Source organism: Marmota marmota, unplaced genomic scaffold (genome assembly GCF_001458135.2).
Source record: "Marmota marmota marmota unplaced genomic scaffold, marMar, whole genome shotgun sequence".
NCBI lineage: Eukaryota > Metazoa > Chordata > Mammalia > Rodentia > Sciuridae > Marmota > Marmota marmota.
Genome location: NW_025999900.1, coordinates 34,683,088 through 34,697,845, shown reverse-complemented (window position 1 = coordinate 34,697,845; position 14,758 = coordinate 34,683,088). Strand labels below are relative to the sequence as shown.

The window sequence follows — 14,758 nt, the reverse complement described above, 5'->3', positions numbered from 1 at the left end:
ATGGACCCTGAAGGAGAGGGTATGGAGTCCTAGACGGCAGAACAGTCAGGCAGCCAAGGCGTGACACATAGTGAAAGGGACACATAGGGAGATCACTCAGATGGGAAGGGTCACAGCAGAGACAGTGACACACAGAACTGGTGACGAATGAAGTGGGGAGACATGGTGAAGAATGGCAAAACCAAGAGGAAGGGACATATGGACAGAGATCAGGGGAACTACAGGCACAGCTGAAGCATGGCCCAGTGCTCCAAAATCATAGGGCTACTCAGACAGGGGTAGACAAGAGCTGATGTGGGGCAGGGGTAACAGGACAGACATGCTTCATCTTCAATGGGGCAGTGAGGCTTCCCCTCACCTACTCACACCTTTTCAAAAAGAAGAGCGGGGGCGGGGGGGGGTGCTCAACTTCAGGCAAAATGAAGACGTCCCTCCCATCTTGCACCCTAGCGCGCTAACCCATCCATCAGCCCTCCCGCCGCGGTTCCTCCCCCATCCCTCAGCCGGCGGGGGGCCGCCAAGACCCAGGCCCCTCCAGGCTGACAGCCCTGAGCCCTCGAACTCACCCGGCCTCCCCTTCCCTCCGGGAACCCCGCTCCCCGTACAGCTCGGCGCGGTCCGTCTAGGCTTTCGTTACCCTCCGTCTGTCCCGCTGGACCCTGCTTCTCCCTCCCCAGTCTCTCCCTCCACCCCCTACATATTTCTCTCCCTACATACGCCCTCTCTCCCACACCCCGGCTCCCCTTCTCCCCGGGCTCTGGCTGTCAGTCCGTCCGTGTCCCCTCCCCCAGCCCCTTCCCATCCCTCTCCGTCCCTCCAGCGGCAGTCTCCGAACGCCTCCTCTCCCCTCGTCTCGAGCTTCCAAAGAGCAAGGAAGGGAAGAAGAGCGAGAGGGAGAGGAGAAAAAAAAAAACCAACCCAGCAGCATCGGAAATCGATGCACTTACACCTCAGCTGGAAGCAGGGACGGGAGTCGAACCACGGCCGCCGAGCAGCGCGAGGCGGGGAGGGGAGGGGGCGGCTCTTNGGCTGGAGCCGAAGCGTCCCACACAATGGAATAATCAATACCCAGGCGCCCGGGGCGGCCCCACTGAGCAGGTGCAGCGGCCCGCCCGCCGCGGCGCATGCCGGGACTTGTAGTCCGTCGCCTCCGCCCTCCAACCCGCAAGCGCAGTGTCCGCACTCCTCCCTAGACGCTGGAACCCTACCCTGCCCAGGGGCGGGCTCGATGGGGCCAGCCAGTCCATCCTGTCGCCTCCTTGACTCAGGCGCCAGGTCCTCCCGGTGCCTGCAAGAGGGCATGTCCCTAAACTCTTTCCCGTCCCCTCCTTTTCCTTTTGCCTACAGAAAACATGCATGTGTTTTGTTGTTTTGTTTCAGATCAGCTCTAGAACAAGCTCTGGCGTTTACCAGCTTGCCAGAGCTGTCTTTCTTTTTTCACTCCCTTCTTGCTTCCTTATCTCCCCTTCTTTCCGATTGAAAACCTTCTCTCACAGCAATTACTCTGAAGTCTCTGAGTTTCTGCTTCCTCCCTGCGGTCACACAGTCCTTTGAATTGGGGAGGGGTGGTTCGGTTTTATCTGCTCATAAGCCCACTATATTGTAGTAACAATAATTTATAACATTTATTGAGTATATAGGGACAGTCCCAATCACTTTTACATATATTAGTTTATTTAATACAACTGTATAAGTCAGATACCTTAATTCCTTTTACAGGTGACAAAATTAAGGCACGAACCAGCCCACGGTTGCATGGTCAAAAAGCAACAGCAGCAGGGTTAAACCTCAGTAGTTTTGTTCCAGAGATCACACTGGATGCTAAAACCTAGTTTTAAATAACAACAACAACAAAGTAAAACCTCCTGAAGTTCTGGGGGGGGGGGGAACTAGTATTTTGGGTTTCTACCAAATGACAGTTTGTTACTGAATCCTCATATAATTGTGAGGCAGTTCACAATTTATCAATAAAAAAGCAGAGTCTTAGGTACAGTAGCCTGTCCAAGGCCAACCATATAGAAAGTGAAACTCAGTCAATTCCAGGTCTGTAGCTGAAATCTAGGCTTTCCATTCCATTAAGCTGCTGCCTCTACCCCATTGGGGTGGACATTAAACATAAAAATACTAGGACTTCTTCCTGGGTCAATAAAACTTTGGGGGATGGGGGCGGGGACTGCAAAGGATGAAGGAAATGCAGGCCCTCCCAGTCCAGTGGTGCTTGACATGGGGTAGGGGTAAGGATACATCCAAGACATCCCAAGTTTTACCACCGTTTTACTTCACTTGGGTTTCCAGACACATACAAGGGATAGACTGGTGTGGAGAACCTGGCACTTTTTTCACTAATTTCAGAAGCAAGCCTAGGCATTGACAATATCCTCACCCAGAGAGTAAGATACAAAGTTTATAGATAATATAAACTCTCAGAGGGAGTATGGAGGCATTTTCTCTATAGAGTCTTCTAAAGCAGCCAGAGGGTCATCTCTCCTCCATATGTCTTGTATTTTAAATGAACACTGAATATTTTTCCTACTCCTAACAAACCTTGCTCAGGGTCTGCTGGAATTGACAGACTCCTCAGTCTGGCACTCACTCAAGGCCTTTTCCAACTTGCCCCTCAATTGTATTTCCAGCCCCATCTTTATTCTCATACAGGCCAGGTACTTTTCAGTATCTGGGTCTTTGCTCATGTTAGGTCTCCACCTAGGTTTTACCCGTTGAAATCCCACATCTGTAGTTCATTCAAAATTTCACTTTCTCCTCTAACAGAAAGTCTTTTGCTCACTCATACTCTTAACATTCTTACCAGAATGTGTTTGATCCCCTCCAAAACTCCAGAAGAGCTATATTGGACTTAATTGCCTTTCCTTCTTCCCAGCCCATTGCCACTGGCCTGCGGTAAATAGGCCACCATAATAGTTAAATATGTGCCAGACAGCGTCTGAATGAGTGACTTGTGTTTCAGGCCCACTGCCAAGTTCGGGAGGGGTTGGAGAGTGCAGTCTCAAGTTCGTTGCCCACGACTCTCCCCACAGAGCTGCAACCCCAGTTCAGCTTTAGGTAAGTCCCCAGAGCACTAATTGCAGCTTTCAGGTCACCACAGCAATGGGTGGGGCGAAATGGCTAAGATTCCCCCCTCCTCCGAACTACATCTCCCATCATCCACCCGGCTCAGGAAGCCACGCTCAACCAGAGGCCTGGGACCACTATCGACCCCCCAGACGCCAGGAGGCATAGGGGTTACGCTGCAGGGCACCTGGGGACGGTCTCGCTCCTCTGCCCTAACGGGAGTCGCGGTCCGCCATAACCTAACAGGTCTCTCGGGCCGGTCTGCCCTCGGCACTGCTACCATGGGCCTAATATGGCCGCTGGTGCTCGTACTCTCCTGTCACGCAGTTGAGCTGGGCTGAGGTCCGAGACCTGGGACTCCTCCCGGCATTCCTCGCGGGTGTGGTGTGGACTCCCTCCCCCCATCTCCTGGTCCTGCGAGAGGGAGACCCTTGGGTTTGAGGTGAGACCCGAGGCAAAGCTGGCGGGTGCTGTCGCTGCGAATGGCAGGTCATCCCAGGTAGCAGCTCCTGGCCTCCTGGGGTAGCAAGTTGTAGTGTGGGGTGTTGAGACGAAATTTGCTGCATGACCTGCTTTCTAGGGACATCTTTGGGTTGAGAACGTCATCAATAGTGGAATGGATTTAACTGGAGACCAATCACTGTAGCAGAACATTTAAAATCTCGCAGACAGAGCCCTGTATCGCTGAGCCAAAGATCTGCGAGTCTGTATGCATCTCAGTAAATTCATCCAGAGCTAGAGTCTCTGCTTAGCCGTTGCCCAGCAGGCTGAACACCTTTGGGCGCTAAGAAAATGTTTGTTGCAAATGATCCTTGCAGATAGCATGGCCCAGGGCTTGATTGAGGTGGAGCGAAAGTTCATTCCAGGGCCTGGCATAGAGGAACGACTGCAGGAGTTGGGGGGCATCCTAGAGCACCGGATCACCTTCCGAGACACCTACTATGACACCCCTGAGCTGAGCCTGATGCGGTCTAACCACTGGCTGCGACAACGAGAGGGTAGTGGATGGGAGCTCAAATACCCTGGAGCATCAGGTATCTCAGGACCCCACACCGAGTACAAGGAACTTACATCTGAATCTGCAGTTGTGGCCCAGCTCTGTGAGGTGCTGGGAGCTAAGGGTCTGGGGGATGGAACTATGGCTGCTGTGCTGGGTCCACTAGGGCTGCAGGAAGTAGCTAGTTTTGTGACTAAACGGAGTTCCTGGAAGCTGGTATTCCCTGGAGTCAATGAGGAGGAGCCGGTGCTTAAGGTGGACCTGGATACAGCGGACTTTGGCTATGCTGTGGGTGAAGTAGAGGCCCTGGTACAGGAGGAGGCTGAAGTACCAACTGCTCTAAAGAAGATCAATAGCCTCAGCAGCATGCTCGGTGAGGGGGACAGGACCTTCTGTGTTTTCCTGATCCCCACTTTCCTTTCCTGGCTTTTTAATCTTTTTGTAGTGTTGGGATTGAGCCTAGGGCCTCCTAATCATGTTAGGCAAGCACTCACCACTAAGCCACACTTTCCTTTTCTGGAGCACTGGCTGTGTTGGTGGGAGTTGGACTATATAATGGGGGAGGGTCTCTGGATTATTTCTTTAACAGTAATTATTTTAGCAATTTTCTAGAGGACCCAGTTTTGCCCACAGTTCTATCAAGTTTTCTCTTTTACAGTTGCTGTCTGACTTGGATTTAAGCCTTTCATAAGTCTCTATTCTTCATCCCAGCCATTATGTCTCATTTAATTCTCATTCCTCTGGCCAAATTTCTTTCAGTTCTATTTGTCAGTTCTCTGCTTTAACCCTTCCTTCCCCTAATCTTTTTTTTTTTGCCCATGCTGGGGATCAGATATCCTTTTGTTTTTATGGTTTCTTAGAGTTCATTTAATTCAACGTCTTGGCTTTCAGTGAAAGGCAAGAACATTGCATTTATGAGAGACGGTTGGGGGAGCATTGGCAAATTTGGTTTCTTTTTTTTTTTTTTTAATATTTTATTTAGAGACAGGGTCTCACTGAGTTGCTTAGGGCCTCGCTAAGTTGCTGAGGCTGGCTTTGAACTCACTGAGGCTGGCTTTGAACTTGTGATCCTTCTGCCTCAGCCTCTGGAGCTGCTGGGATTATAGGCATGCACCACTGTGTCTGGCTCAGATTTGGTTTTCTGTTCCCATGCTCAGTTTTCTAGTAGACAGCCCATCCACTAGTTTGGGGTTGTGCACGCCGTGGGGCCTGACAGCCCTGGGATGCTGTTTCAGCCTCCTTAGCAACTATACATCCTGTTTCCTGCTGTATGCTCAGTATGCTGCTGGGCACTAACAATGGAAACTGGCAGTGGCAGTTCTAGAGAAAATTCTTGCTTTTTTGTAGGAGGCAGGGAGGGAGTTGGTTTGCTGGGGATTGAACCTAGGGCCTTGAGCATGCTAAGCAAGCACTCCAGTATTGAGCTATATCCCCAGCTCCAGAGGGGAGAATTCTATGTGAATCCCACCCCATAGCTAAAACTTCTTTTCCTTTTCTTTCCACAGCCTTTGGTTTCTCTCCTATGTGTAAATCTCTGTATGTGCTTCATTACCAAGCTAATGAGCTTTTGCCTGCCTAGATGGGTTTTCATCTTGATTGGGGGACAGGGGTAATAACTAGAGTGAGTACATATTGAAGGATCCTCTGTCTTCATGGCACCTGGGTGCTTCTTCACCATTTCCCCTGGTTGGAGAAGAGGCTCATGTGTGGCTCCCCAGCATTCCTGAGTCTGAAGTGGCTCTTGGGTCCCACTTCTAGAGTCCAGTGAGGTAGAGGGCAGATTACAGAAGCTAGTTGGATGACAATCAGAATCTCAGTGCTACCTTCAACAACTTGGGGGTCCTGGCTGGGTGGTCAGGGAGGAAAGTTAAAGCATGTATGGCAGTTCTGTCTGCTTCTTTCCTCACTGTCCTTTGTCTATAGGTGTGCCAGCACAGGAGAGGGCACCTGGCAAGCTCATCGTGTACCTACAGCATTTCCGTCCTCAGGACTATCGGCGCCTGCTAGAAGTAAACAGCTCCACAGAGGACTAAACATCCTGACAGCAGCCTGGGCTAGGGGTGTCACTTCCTAGAAGAGAAAGGGAACTCTTGGTCCAGCAGGGGCCACACCTGGCCTCACTGTGCCTCTTCCCTCCCACCTCCTCTCCCTATACCTCTGCCTGTTCTTTCGCCCTGTTCTCAACAACCCATTCCTTGAGCCCTCCCTGGTTGCCTCCTCTCTCTCATCAGTCAGATGCAATCTGTGGGCCGCCCCTCTCCCCTGGCCGCTAAGCAGCCTCCATTGATTTCCGCTCGTGTTTATAGGATTTCCACTTAGCCGTGATCAGTAGTTAAGCACAGGAAAATCCCTTGCCACCCCCCCTCCCTTGGTCGATGCCATTGATTCTGCCAGCGGCTCCGAAACCGCCTTACAGCTGAGTTAGAGATGAGGGGAGGCTGCAGGGATTTCCCTGCTTTGGGGTGTGGGGAATAGCAGGGTGGGGAAGTGGTTGGGAATTCCTGTTAGAAATCCAGAAATTCTGCTTTGATTTTGCCACTGTGTCCAGCTCTGGCCCAGAGAGTAGAGTGCTTCCTGTGACAGCTTAGCGGCAAATTTGCTCCCTAACCTTGAGGGGCAGAAGAAAACCCTGGTGTGCTTGAGACTGATTCTCAAGGTTCCCAGAAAGATTCCTGGGACCCTTCCTGTGTGAGAAGCCTCTTCCCTTGCTGTTATTTAAACATTTTTTTTTTTACCTCAAACATACCCAGATTATGGCTTTATGCCCCCCTCGGGCTTTATTTGGCTGCCATTATTTGTGGGGGAGGGGAGCAGACCCACAGTTTTGCAGTGATTAATGCAGAACCAGGGTGCCATCTGCTGGTAGCCCTCAGAGTTGGTTCCCCACTGCTAGGACCACAGGCTTTGGGATGCAGGAGGATTTCAGGCAGAGTGAAGAGTTATTGCCACGTTTCCACAGGCAAGTTGTTCACCTCAAAGATCTCTTGCACCGATTGGCCCAAGTGGTTGTAGGTCAGGCGCAGCTTTAGCCGCAAGGGGGCCTAGAAATGGGAGAGTGGAGACCAGAGTTAGTGCCTATGACTTCTCCCTTCCCTAGGTCTTTCTTACCTATAGGGCCCTGGAACTGACCTTGTTAGGATTGAGGATTCTGAAGAGCTGGGTGATGGGGAGGCCGCCCCAAGCTGGAACTGTGTTCCCACTGGGGGCCTGCAGCTGCAGCTGGAAACTCTGAACATGGGATTTGGGCAGAACACAGTAAGGCAGCTGGCCGGGCTCAGCAACCCCTCCACACTCAGTGGTGCCAAACTCTCTTCCCATCAACTCCCCAGGTACCTGTCTCTGCTGTCACTCCCTTCCCGTCTCATCCTGTCTCCCACCCACCTCTATTCCTTCCTGGAGTGCCTAGGCCACCTCTGAATCCTGGTATTTACAAACCTTGGGCACAGCTGCCTGGCAGATGAAGTGGGTGACATCACCCTTTGAGGAGTTGGTGGTGGTGACGGTGACTAAAAGCAAAGCAGGGGATCCAGGTGGTCGAGTGAAAGACAGATTGAGCTGTACTCCCTCACGCTCAAACACTTTGAGATTTGGAATGGGAGCTATATAGCAGGGAAAGAGAGGCAGCTCAGTGTGTAGGCACGAAATAACACGTTCATTCAACAAAAAAACAGTGAGCACCTCTTGTCCCTGTACTGCCCAAGATGCTTGAGAAGTAGACAACTGACAGTATAGTGCAGGGAGAGAAGCAATAACAGAGAAAATAAGCAAGATAATCAGGCTGGAATGGGTACTATGAGGGAAATAAATTAGCCAGAGTAACTGGGAAGAACTAATTTAAATGGGAGTGGCAGGGAAAGGCATTTGACATTTCAGGCTGGAGTGCCTTCCCCAACCAAGCCAGTCACTTGATGTGCCAAGGAAATAACATTTTGTGTAAAAAGAGCATGAAATGCCACGGCTTAAGACGGGAGGGTTTGAGGGGCCAGTGGGATGAGATGGGGTGGGGAGGAAGCAGGGCCCTGCTGGCCAGGGCTAGAAGTCTAGAACAAAGAAGACACTGCAGCCAGGAGAGGACTGGCATGACTGAGTGAACCCCTTTACCTACCAAAAAGGGGATGGGATATGGGCACACAGGAGGGAAAGGGTTTATGAGCTTCACTCAGCACAGAAGCAGAGATGGCACATTCTCACCTACCTTCTCTAAGACTAGACTCTTTCCTGAGGCTTACCTGGAGGTGGCAATGCACAGGGAAGGTCAAGGAGGTGTACTAAGGTGCCTCCTGGGGATGGATCCAGAGGGGGAGGATGCTGGGCATCCTCAGAAGTGTCATCCAGGAGATCTAACAGGTCCAAGAGCTTTGAGGCCTAGGGGAAAGGGCAGAAGGGTCAGAACTTGGCATGGAAGCCCAAGCCAGTCCTCATCCCAAGGCTTCCAGTCTCCTCACCTGGGGCTCTGTGGGGATAGGGGCTGCTGCCTTTGAAACCTGGACTGCTTCTTTGCTTTCCTTTGCCTCCTCATCAACCTGAGGGCCACCTCGCTCCACAAGAGGCATCTTCTCAAGGATGGCAGCCCTGAGGATGGAATGTAGGTGTTTTTCTAGGTAGACCCTTTGCCTCTCACAAGAGACATCTACAAATAGTGCTCAGAACATGGAGATGCCGGGCACATAGTGGATCAGAAGTGTCCTTCTGATAAGATGGCATACTGTTGCTGGTTTTCAGATGAGCAGGGAGGGTTAGGAGGCAGCTTGCTTCAGTGAACTGGGTGGAAAGCTCTTGCAGTGGACAACAACACAGGAGAGGATGAGACCGCTGAGGCTATAAGGGGGCATTTGGGAGAGGGCAGGGATCTGGGTCCCACACTGGAGCCGATGTTTGACATACCTCATGTGGTCATACTTCCAGAAGAGTGTGTTATATTCTACAGCCCGCTGCTGCAGCTCCACATCTAAGCAACTCCCGTAGATAGACACCACCTGGCGGATGCGGCTGGGCCACAGAGTTGTGTGAGTTGCAATGGCAATTTGTCCTGCCCTTCTGCTTCAGTATATGGCAGAGAAGGGAGCAGTCCCACAGAGTGAGGAGACACCCAAGATATGTAGCTCTAAAGCAAGTCCCAAGATTGGGGGTAAGAGAGGCGAGGGATAGTGCAGCTATCTGGAGAGCTTAGAAATGGTATGCAAGTGAGGAGACATTTTTCTCTGGGCTGAGACCGCTTCTTACTTGTTGTCCCCTCGAAGCCGGGTGCTGAGCTTCATGAGGGCTGTGAGTGCATATCCTCTGGTGGCTGGCAGGGACATTTGGGACTGCAGCACCTTTTCCAGGAGTGCTAACACCTCCTCTTCTTCCACCTTCAGGTGTGGGTACAAGTAGTGACCTGGGATCTAACCCTATCTCCCTTGACAAGTCCATCCTTAGTGTGTCCACCATGTAGGCCTTACCTGAAGGGGTTCTACTTCTTCACAGCTCCCCTCCATCAGGAGGTCCCCATACTCTCCAATGCACCAGGCTGCCACTTGCACCAGTGGCTGCTGTATGGGAGAATCACATCTATGTCAGTGTTTGGGGTTCCCTCCTCTTTTCCACACTCTGAAACATCCCCTTATGCAGCACAAATATGGTGGGGCAGGGAAGGAAATTTGTGAGCAGTTTCTGTCTTGATGCCTGGGCTCCCACTGCCCTCTGGTGGCCCAGATTCAGAAGTACATGGCCTGGCCACATGATGGAAGTGTGAGAGGGTCCCACCCTTGAGGAAGAGCAGGGTGATGGTTTCTGCTCATCCTACTAAAGAGGAAAATGGAGAGTATGCCATGAATATATAAAAATACATTCTACTGTCATGTATAACTAAAAAAAAATTTAAAAGGGGCAGTTTAATATTGGGTGGCACCTTTGGCACTCAGCATTTGAAATAATAATAAAGTATAATATATGCATAAAACTTGTATCTATCTCATTTGATTATAAAAACAGCCCTGGGAGATAGGCAGGATAGAAAGCTGAGTACATGGAGCCTAACGGAAGTTAAATTAGTCATCTGGGATTACATAGCCAGTAGGTACCAGGGCCAGAACAGCAGCCCTGGTGTTCTAAAAGGCAAGCTCTGTTCTTAAGGATCTCCTGCACTAAGTAGACAGCTGTGAGCCTAAGGGGAAAACAGTTCAGAGTCCAGTGAAGAAGGGAAGCCCAGAAAGAGATAGGAGGCAGCCCTGGGCTTGGGGAGGTGGGAATGGCACCTGGGAGATGTCTTCTGCCAGGGCACTATAGAGTCGGCACACAGAGTAGGCATGTAGCTCCTGGGCACCCCCAATCAACTGCGTCAGGTTGGCTACTGCATCATCCCGCACATGGGCTCCTGCCTGGAAAGGGTGGACATTGTCAAGTCAGTGTGATTAACTCTGTCCACTACTGCCCAACTCTCCAACTAGCCCATCTCACCGTTATCAGCACATGAAGGATGGTGTCTATGTGCCATCGCTTGGTTGGAGCAAACCTAGGGACATGGCTTATCAGTCCTGGCACTGTCCCTGTCCCTCCCCAGACTGTACCCTCGCCATTTCTGGGAACCTGTTCCCTCACCTCTCTGCAGCCAGCAGAATGCCTGAGGCACAATCAGCCCGTAAATCAAGGGGGCAGGACTCCAGAAAGGCCTGCAACTCCTGTGTCATGGCTCGCACATTGGAGCTATTCACCAGAGCCAGGCTCAGTTCCAGGGCTCTCCTGGAAGGAGAAAAGGGTCCATGCAGGTGGCCCAGATCACCCAACTCCATGCCTCTGGCCTGCCCCATCCCCAGGATCTGCTCCTACAGTCCTCTTACTCGAGCTGCTCTGAGCTGGTTTGGGTCTTGGCCACTAGTCATTGTATCCTCTACCCTGTCCTCTTGTTCCCTTTATGCTCACCGGCTGAGGGAGGCATCAGTTTCTCGCAGACATTCCACCACAGTGGGCCGATGCCGCTGCACAGCACTGTGATCAGACTGCACCAGGCGTAGTAAGGACGTCAGGGCTACATACCTGGTCAGAGTGGGAAAGGCCCTATCATGCTGTGGCCATTAGCCTTGCCCTGGGTACAGGGGTAAGAGGTAAGTGGATCAGGAGGTTCTGGAGGGAAGAGTACAGAGGGTCAGGGCTCAGTGGCAGAGTATAGCCACACACAAGTCATTACCTAATGTTCTTATCACTGTTGAGCAGGAAGCGGCCAAGAATGTTGACAGCTAGAACCTGTGGGAGAAAGAGGGTGGGCACTCAGGCAGTAGCAGCCTATTCACTCAAGAGTGGGGACCATATGACACAGGATGACAGGTGTTGGGGAAAGGCCAGTGAAGAGAGCCCTGCTGGCTGGCTGGGAGTGGAGGGTAGGCCACAGTGGGAGAGCATATGGGAAGATACCCGTAGGCCGGCTGCAGAGCGGATGTCCATGATGGTAAGCACTGCCTCAAATAGGACCGCGTTGCCTGCATTTCGACTGGTGTCTGTGTTGGTGGCTACCTGAGTGGATGGGAGAGGAGATACATCCACAATGGCTTCTCTCCTCACTAGGATCTCTGGAAGCTCTCCACTATCCATCCATTCCTCAACCAGCCAACAAAGTTTCCCAAACCCCACTATGTGCCTGGGCCAGCTTGGACACTGGGACATTAATACTGCAACATACTGTGTCCCTCCTTCATGTAGTTCATTGGCTAGAGGGGACAGAGGAGTGATTACATAGCTGCTACATGGTGAAAAATCCTGTAACAGCTTCCCAGGACTGGTAGATCCCAGAGCAACATACCTAAGCAATGTCCCCCCAACCCACACCTGTGCTAGCAAGTCATTCATGGTCTCACTGCTTTCCTCATGGTTCCGGCCCAGGATCCGAAGCAGACGAAGGATCTGGACCTGTGGTTGGGTTAAAGATTGAAAGATGGAGAGATTCACAGGATAAGGACTTGTAGGGCTGAGGAGAAAAATCCAACACTGAGGACAGCATTCATTGTAAGGGACCTGGTTAGACCCTAGAGCCTCCCATCCTTCATCACCTCCATAGGTCCTGGTGGCCCTGGGAGGGGATCAGAAGTGTATGAAGCCAAGGGAGTTTAGGACAGTTTTTTTGTTGTTGTCGTTATTACCAAACTGGATTTCCGACCTTCAGTCACATCCTCTCCCCGTCTTTGTCCTGGAATGACCAGGGCAATCAGTCTGCTACCCTCTTGCCCAAGGCTCTGACTAAGCCAGAGTATACTACAGGAATCTCACTGCTAAGCCTTCTTTCCTCCAGGGATACTTGAGGGAAAGGTCAGCCCACCTGCAGGAAGGGGTCGCTGACTCCAGATATGCTGTGCTCTGTGGAGTATCCTGTTGTCACCAGCATCCGGAGGATCTGTACCAGCTGGGGTACGACCTGGAGGGAGGGCACAATGTTGCCTGTGCATTCCGTCCTTATCCTTGTACTCTCAGCTTTAGCCCCATTCTGCCCCCACTGCCCCTCTTTGCCAGGGCCAGGGCCTACCCCTTCACCAGCCCACCTTACGAAAATGCCTGAGGGCTGCAGGGCTTCGTTCGCAGAGCTCCATGATCAGCGTGATGGTGCCCAGCAGGATGCCTGGGGTCAGGGTAGGGAAGTGAATGGTGGGCCAGGGCATGAGAGAATCTACTGTGAGCATGTCTGTGTGTATGTACTACTATTGTTCTATGAACTGGTGTTTCTCTCCTGTTTTTCATTTCCATTCATAGCCAGACCAGACACAGAGGATGGGGAGCCTTTTGGTCTTACCATGGTGGCGCTCATGAAGCAGTTTGGCACAAGGTGGGAGGAAGATGTCAGAGAGCTCAGGGACCTTCCGGATCATGTGTACCGCAGTCAGAATAGCCTGTGGAGGTCAGGGGCCTCAGATAGGCAAGTATCTACAAGGATGGAATCTACACACACACACACACACACACACACACACTTCTACTGCATGGCAGATGAGGGACAGTTTCTGAAGGGGCAAGTGCTAAGTTCTTCATCTCACCTTCTTGCGCACATAGGGGCTGGGCTGCAGGAGCAGCTTCTCCACCTCGGTGGCCAGGTCCCGGCACATCTCAGCAGAACCCATGGTGCTCAGAGTGCACAGAGCCAGGCCTTGTACCGGCTGAATCCCCTGACTCAAGTCACTGCAGGGTTGGGAGGATGATTAGTCAAGCCTCTGAGGAAACCAGTCCTTCCCAGTAACTACATCAGGCAGCCCCCTGGAATTTACCAGTTCCCCACTCTCCCATCTCCCTGATTTGCAGTTCCCCCAGAACTTCTCACTTCTTGATGCTGTTGGTAATGAGCAGGTGGGCATCGTGCCTCTCATCCAATAGAAGCATGGCCCCCAGGTAGCCCACCCTCTTGTCTGTGAATCTGGGGGATGCAATCAGTTTCAGGCACTCCATCTACAGGGAAGAGGGCAGATCCGAAGGGCAGGGGTGAAACAAGAGGGTTCCATGCTACTCCTTCACCTCTCTGCCAGTGGCACACATATCTATATGTTCAGCTGGGCTTTTCTTATCATTAGATTAACTTCTGGGGCATCATATCCCATCATCCTCTCTTCAACCAAAGAGGCTTAGGAGGGTCAGGTATTAGTGTGCAGATTAAAGAACATAGGAGTGGAGGAGGCTGGAAGAAAAGAAGAGGAGGTGCCCTGAATGGGTTGGCCAGAGAATGAAGGGTTCACCCCAGCTGAGGACTAGTGGGGTAATGGGAAAAGTTTTTTCCAGTGCATGGTGAGATGATTCAGAAACCAGAGAATGAAAACAGTCGGGGCACAAATAAATGAAGAGATCCACGACCCTGTCCCAACAGCTTTCCTCTTCAAACTCTGGAGGCAGATATACCTGTCCAAAGTGGGCAGGGTAGCCCAACATGTGGACATAGAGCAGTTTGGCCAGCTGGCGGTGCCTCTGCAGGGGGTCTCCATCTCGGAAGGAGGCCCGGATGTGGGCGCATTCCTTTTGGATCACCTCCCGCTCCTGGGCCTGAGTCTTGGCCCTGCGAATCTCCTCGATTAGGTCCTGAAGCTTCAGCAAGGGCACCACCATCCTGGGGGGCAGAGCCCGGGAGTGGGGAAGTCTTTAATTAATTTTCTAGCCGGCAGCCAGGTTTGCCCTGCTCCAAGATCCTAATGGCCTGGGTCTTACATCTATCCTAAACCTTACTCCAGTTACCTTTCCCCACCTGGGTCCCCAAAGCCCACCCCCATCGCGCCGTCTAAGGAGATTCCCCACTACGCATGCGTCCCTGCCCCACCCCGCACCTGTTCCTACGGAGCATGCGCCAGAGCCCCGCCCATCTCCCCTTTTTCTAGTCCACCTGGTATGCCATTCCTAGCTTGGCCATTCCTTTCCATTCAGGGTCCTGCACTGTTGTTTTTTCGCGAGATTCCTTCCCGCATTCCCATCTCTGGCGGCTTCAGCTTCCCTGCCCCAAGACGCCAGCCTCACCTGCCTTCAGTCAATTGTCCTCCTCTCCCCCCCAGACGCTTCCTGGTATAGGGCCGAACCGGGGTTGGTGCCTGGTCGGGTCCTTCCCTCTCCCCGCCTCCACCACGGGACCCCGCCCTCCTGGGCCGCCCGAGAGCCTTCTGGAGTTTTCTGACCTCGGCGTGTAGGGGAAGGAGCTCTTACCAGCTAGGACAGCTAGGCAGTAAGCTGGGCCGAGGTTCCCCAAGAGGCTTCCTTCTA

The 14,758-nt window shown here is 52.1% G+C and overlaps 3 protein-coding genes across 10 annotated transcripts in view; 1 reads left to right on the top strand and 2 right to left on the bottom strand.

The window, feature by feature from the left end:
* The window catches only part of Zfhx2 (zinc finger homeobox 2), a 30,413-nt gene extending 29,387 nt beyond the window's left edge, over positions 1-1,026 (bottom strand). Inside the window, exon 1 of the mRNA XM_015492550.2 lies at positions 948-1,026. The gene's annotated coding sequence lies outside the window, so the exon portion shown is untranslated. The remainder of the gene's footprint in view (positions 1-947) is intronic.
* Positions 1-10,007, top strand: part of Thtpa (thiamine triphosphatase) — a 48,821-nt gene extending 38,814 nt beyond the window's left edge. For 6 of the 7 annotated variants that reach the window (XM_048798797.1, XM_048798800.1, XM_048798799.1 and 3 more), the window contains 3 exons: positions 2,966-3,060; positions 3,888-4,439; positions 5,990-10,007. In XM_048798797.1, the coding sequence (XP_048654754.1) occupies positions 2,966-3,060; positions 3,888-4,439; positions 5,990-6,099 (757 nt within the window). In that variant the 3' untranslated portion in view covers positions 6,100-10,007. Of the gene's footprint in view, positions 1-2,965; positions 3,061-3,153; positions 3,512-3,887; positions 4,440-5,989 lie in introns of those variants that run through there. The other variant, XM_015492541.2, reaches the window with a different exon arrangement.
* Ap1g2 (adaptor related protein complex 1 subunit gamma 2) lies at positions 6,818-14,630 on the bottom strand. Of its 2 annotated transcripts, XM_015492525.2 has the most exons (22): positions 14,519-14,630; positions 13,913-14,117; positions 13,344-13,468; positions 13,063-13,204; positions 12,822-12,918; positions 12,574-12,650; positions 12,354-12,449; positions 11,867-11,947; positions 11,456-11,554; positions 11,232-11,287; positions 10,967-11,080; positions 10,646-10,786; positions 10,505-10,559; positions 10,303-10,425; positions 9,508-9,597; positions 9,290-9,417; positions 8,951-9,055; positions 8,512-8,638; positions 8,296-8,431; positions 7,502-7,665; positions 7,196-7,294; positions 6,818-7,107 (listed from the first exon to the last, which is right to left on the bottom strand). In XM_015492525.2, exons 2-22 carry the CDS (start codon positions 14,114-14,116, stop codon positions 7,006-7,008), a joined length of 2,361 nt encoding a protein of 786 aa, XP_015348011.1. In that variant the 5' UTR covers position 14,117; positions 14,519-14,630; the 3' UTR covers positions 6,818-7,005. The 2 variants fall into 2 exon arrangements, with proteins under 2 accessions (XP_015348011.1, XP_048654753.1); XM_048798796.1 differs by lacking the exons at positions 12,574-12,650; positions 13,913-14,117 and having other exon boundaries at positions 13,291-13,468; positions 14,519-14,620.
* Between the last annotated feature and the right edge of the window lie 128 nt (positions 14,631-14,758).

Bases quoted from the DNA above. Each gene is read 5' to 3' on its own strand.
- Ap1g2 (XM_015492525.2), bottom strand. From the start codon at position 14,116: ATGGTGGTGCCCTTGCTGAAGCTTCAGGACCTAATCGAGGAGATTCGC. The intron at 11,948-12,353 runs GTGGGCTGACCT...ACCCAACCACAG, and splicing joins TCAGCGACCCCTTCCTGCAG to GTCCAGATCCTTCGTCTGCT. The intron at 11,555-11,866 runs GTGTGGGTTGGG...CCATCCACTCAG, and splicing joins TGAATGACTTGCTAGCACAG to GTAGCCACCAACACAGACAC.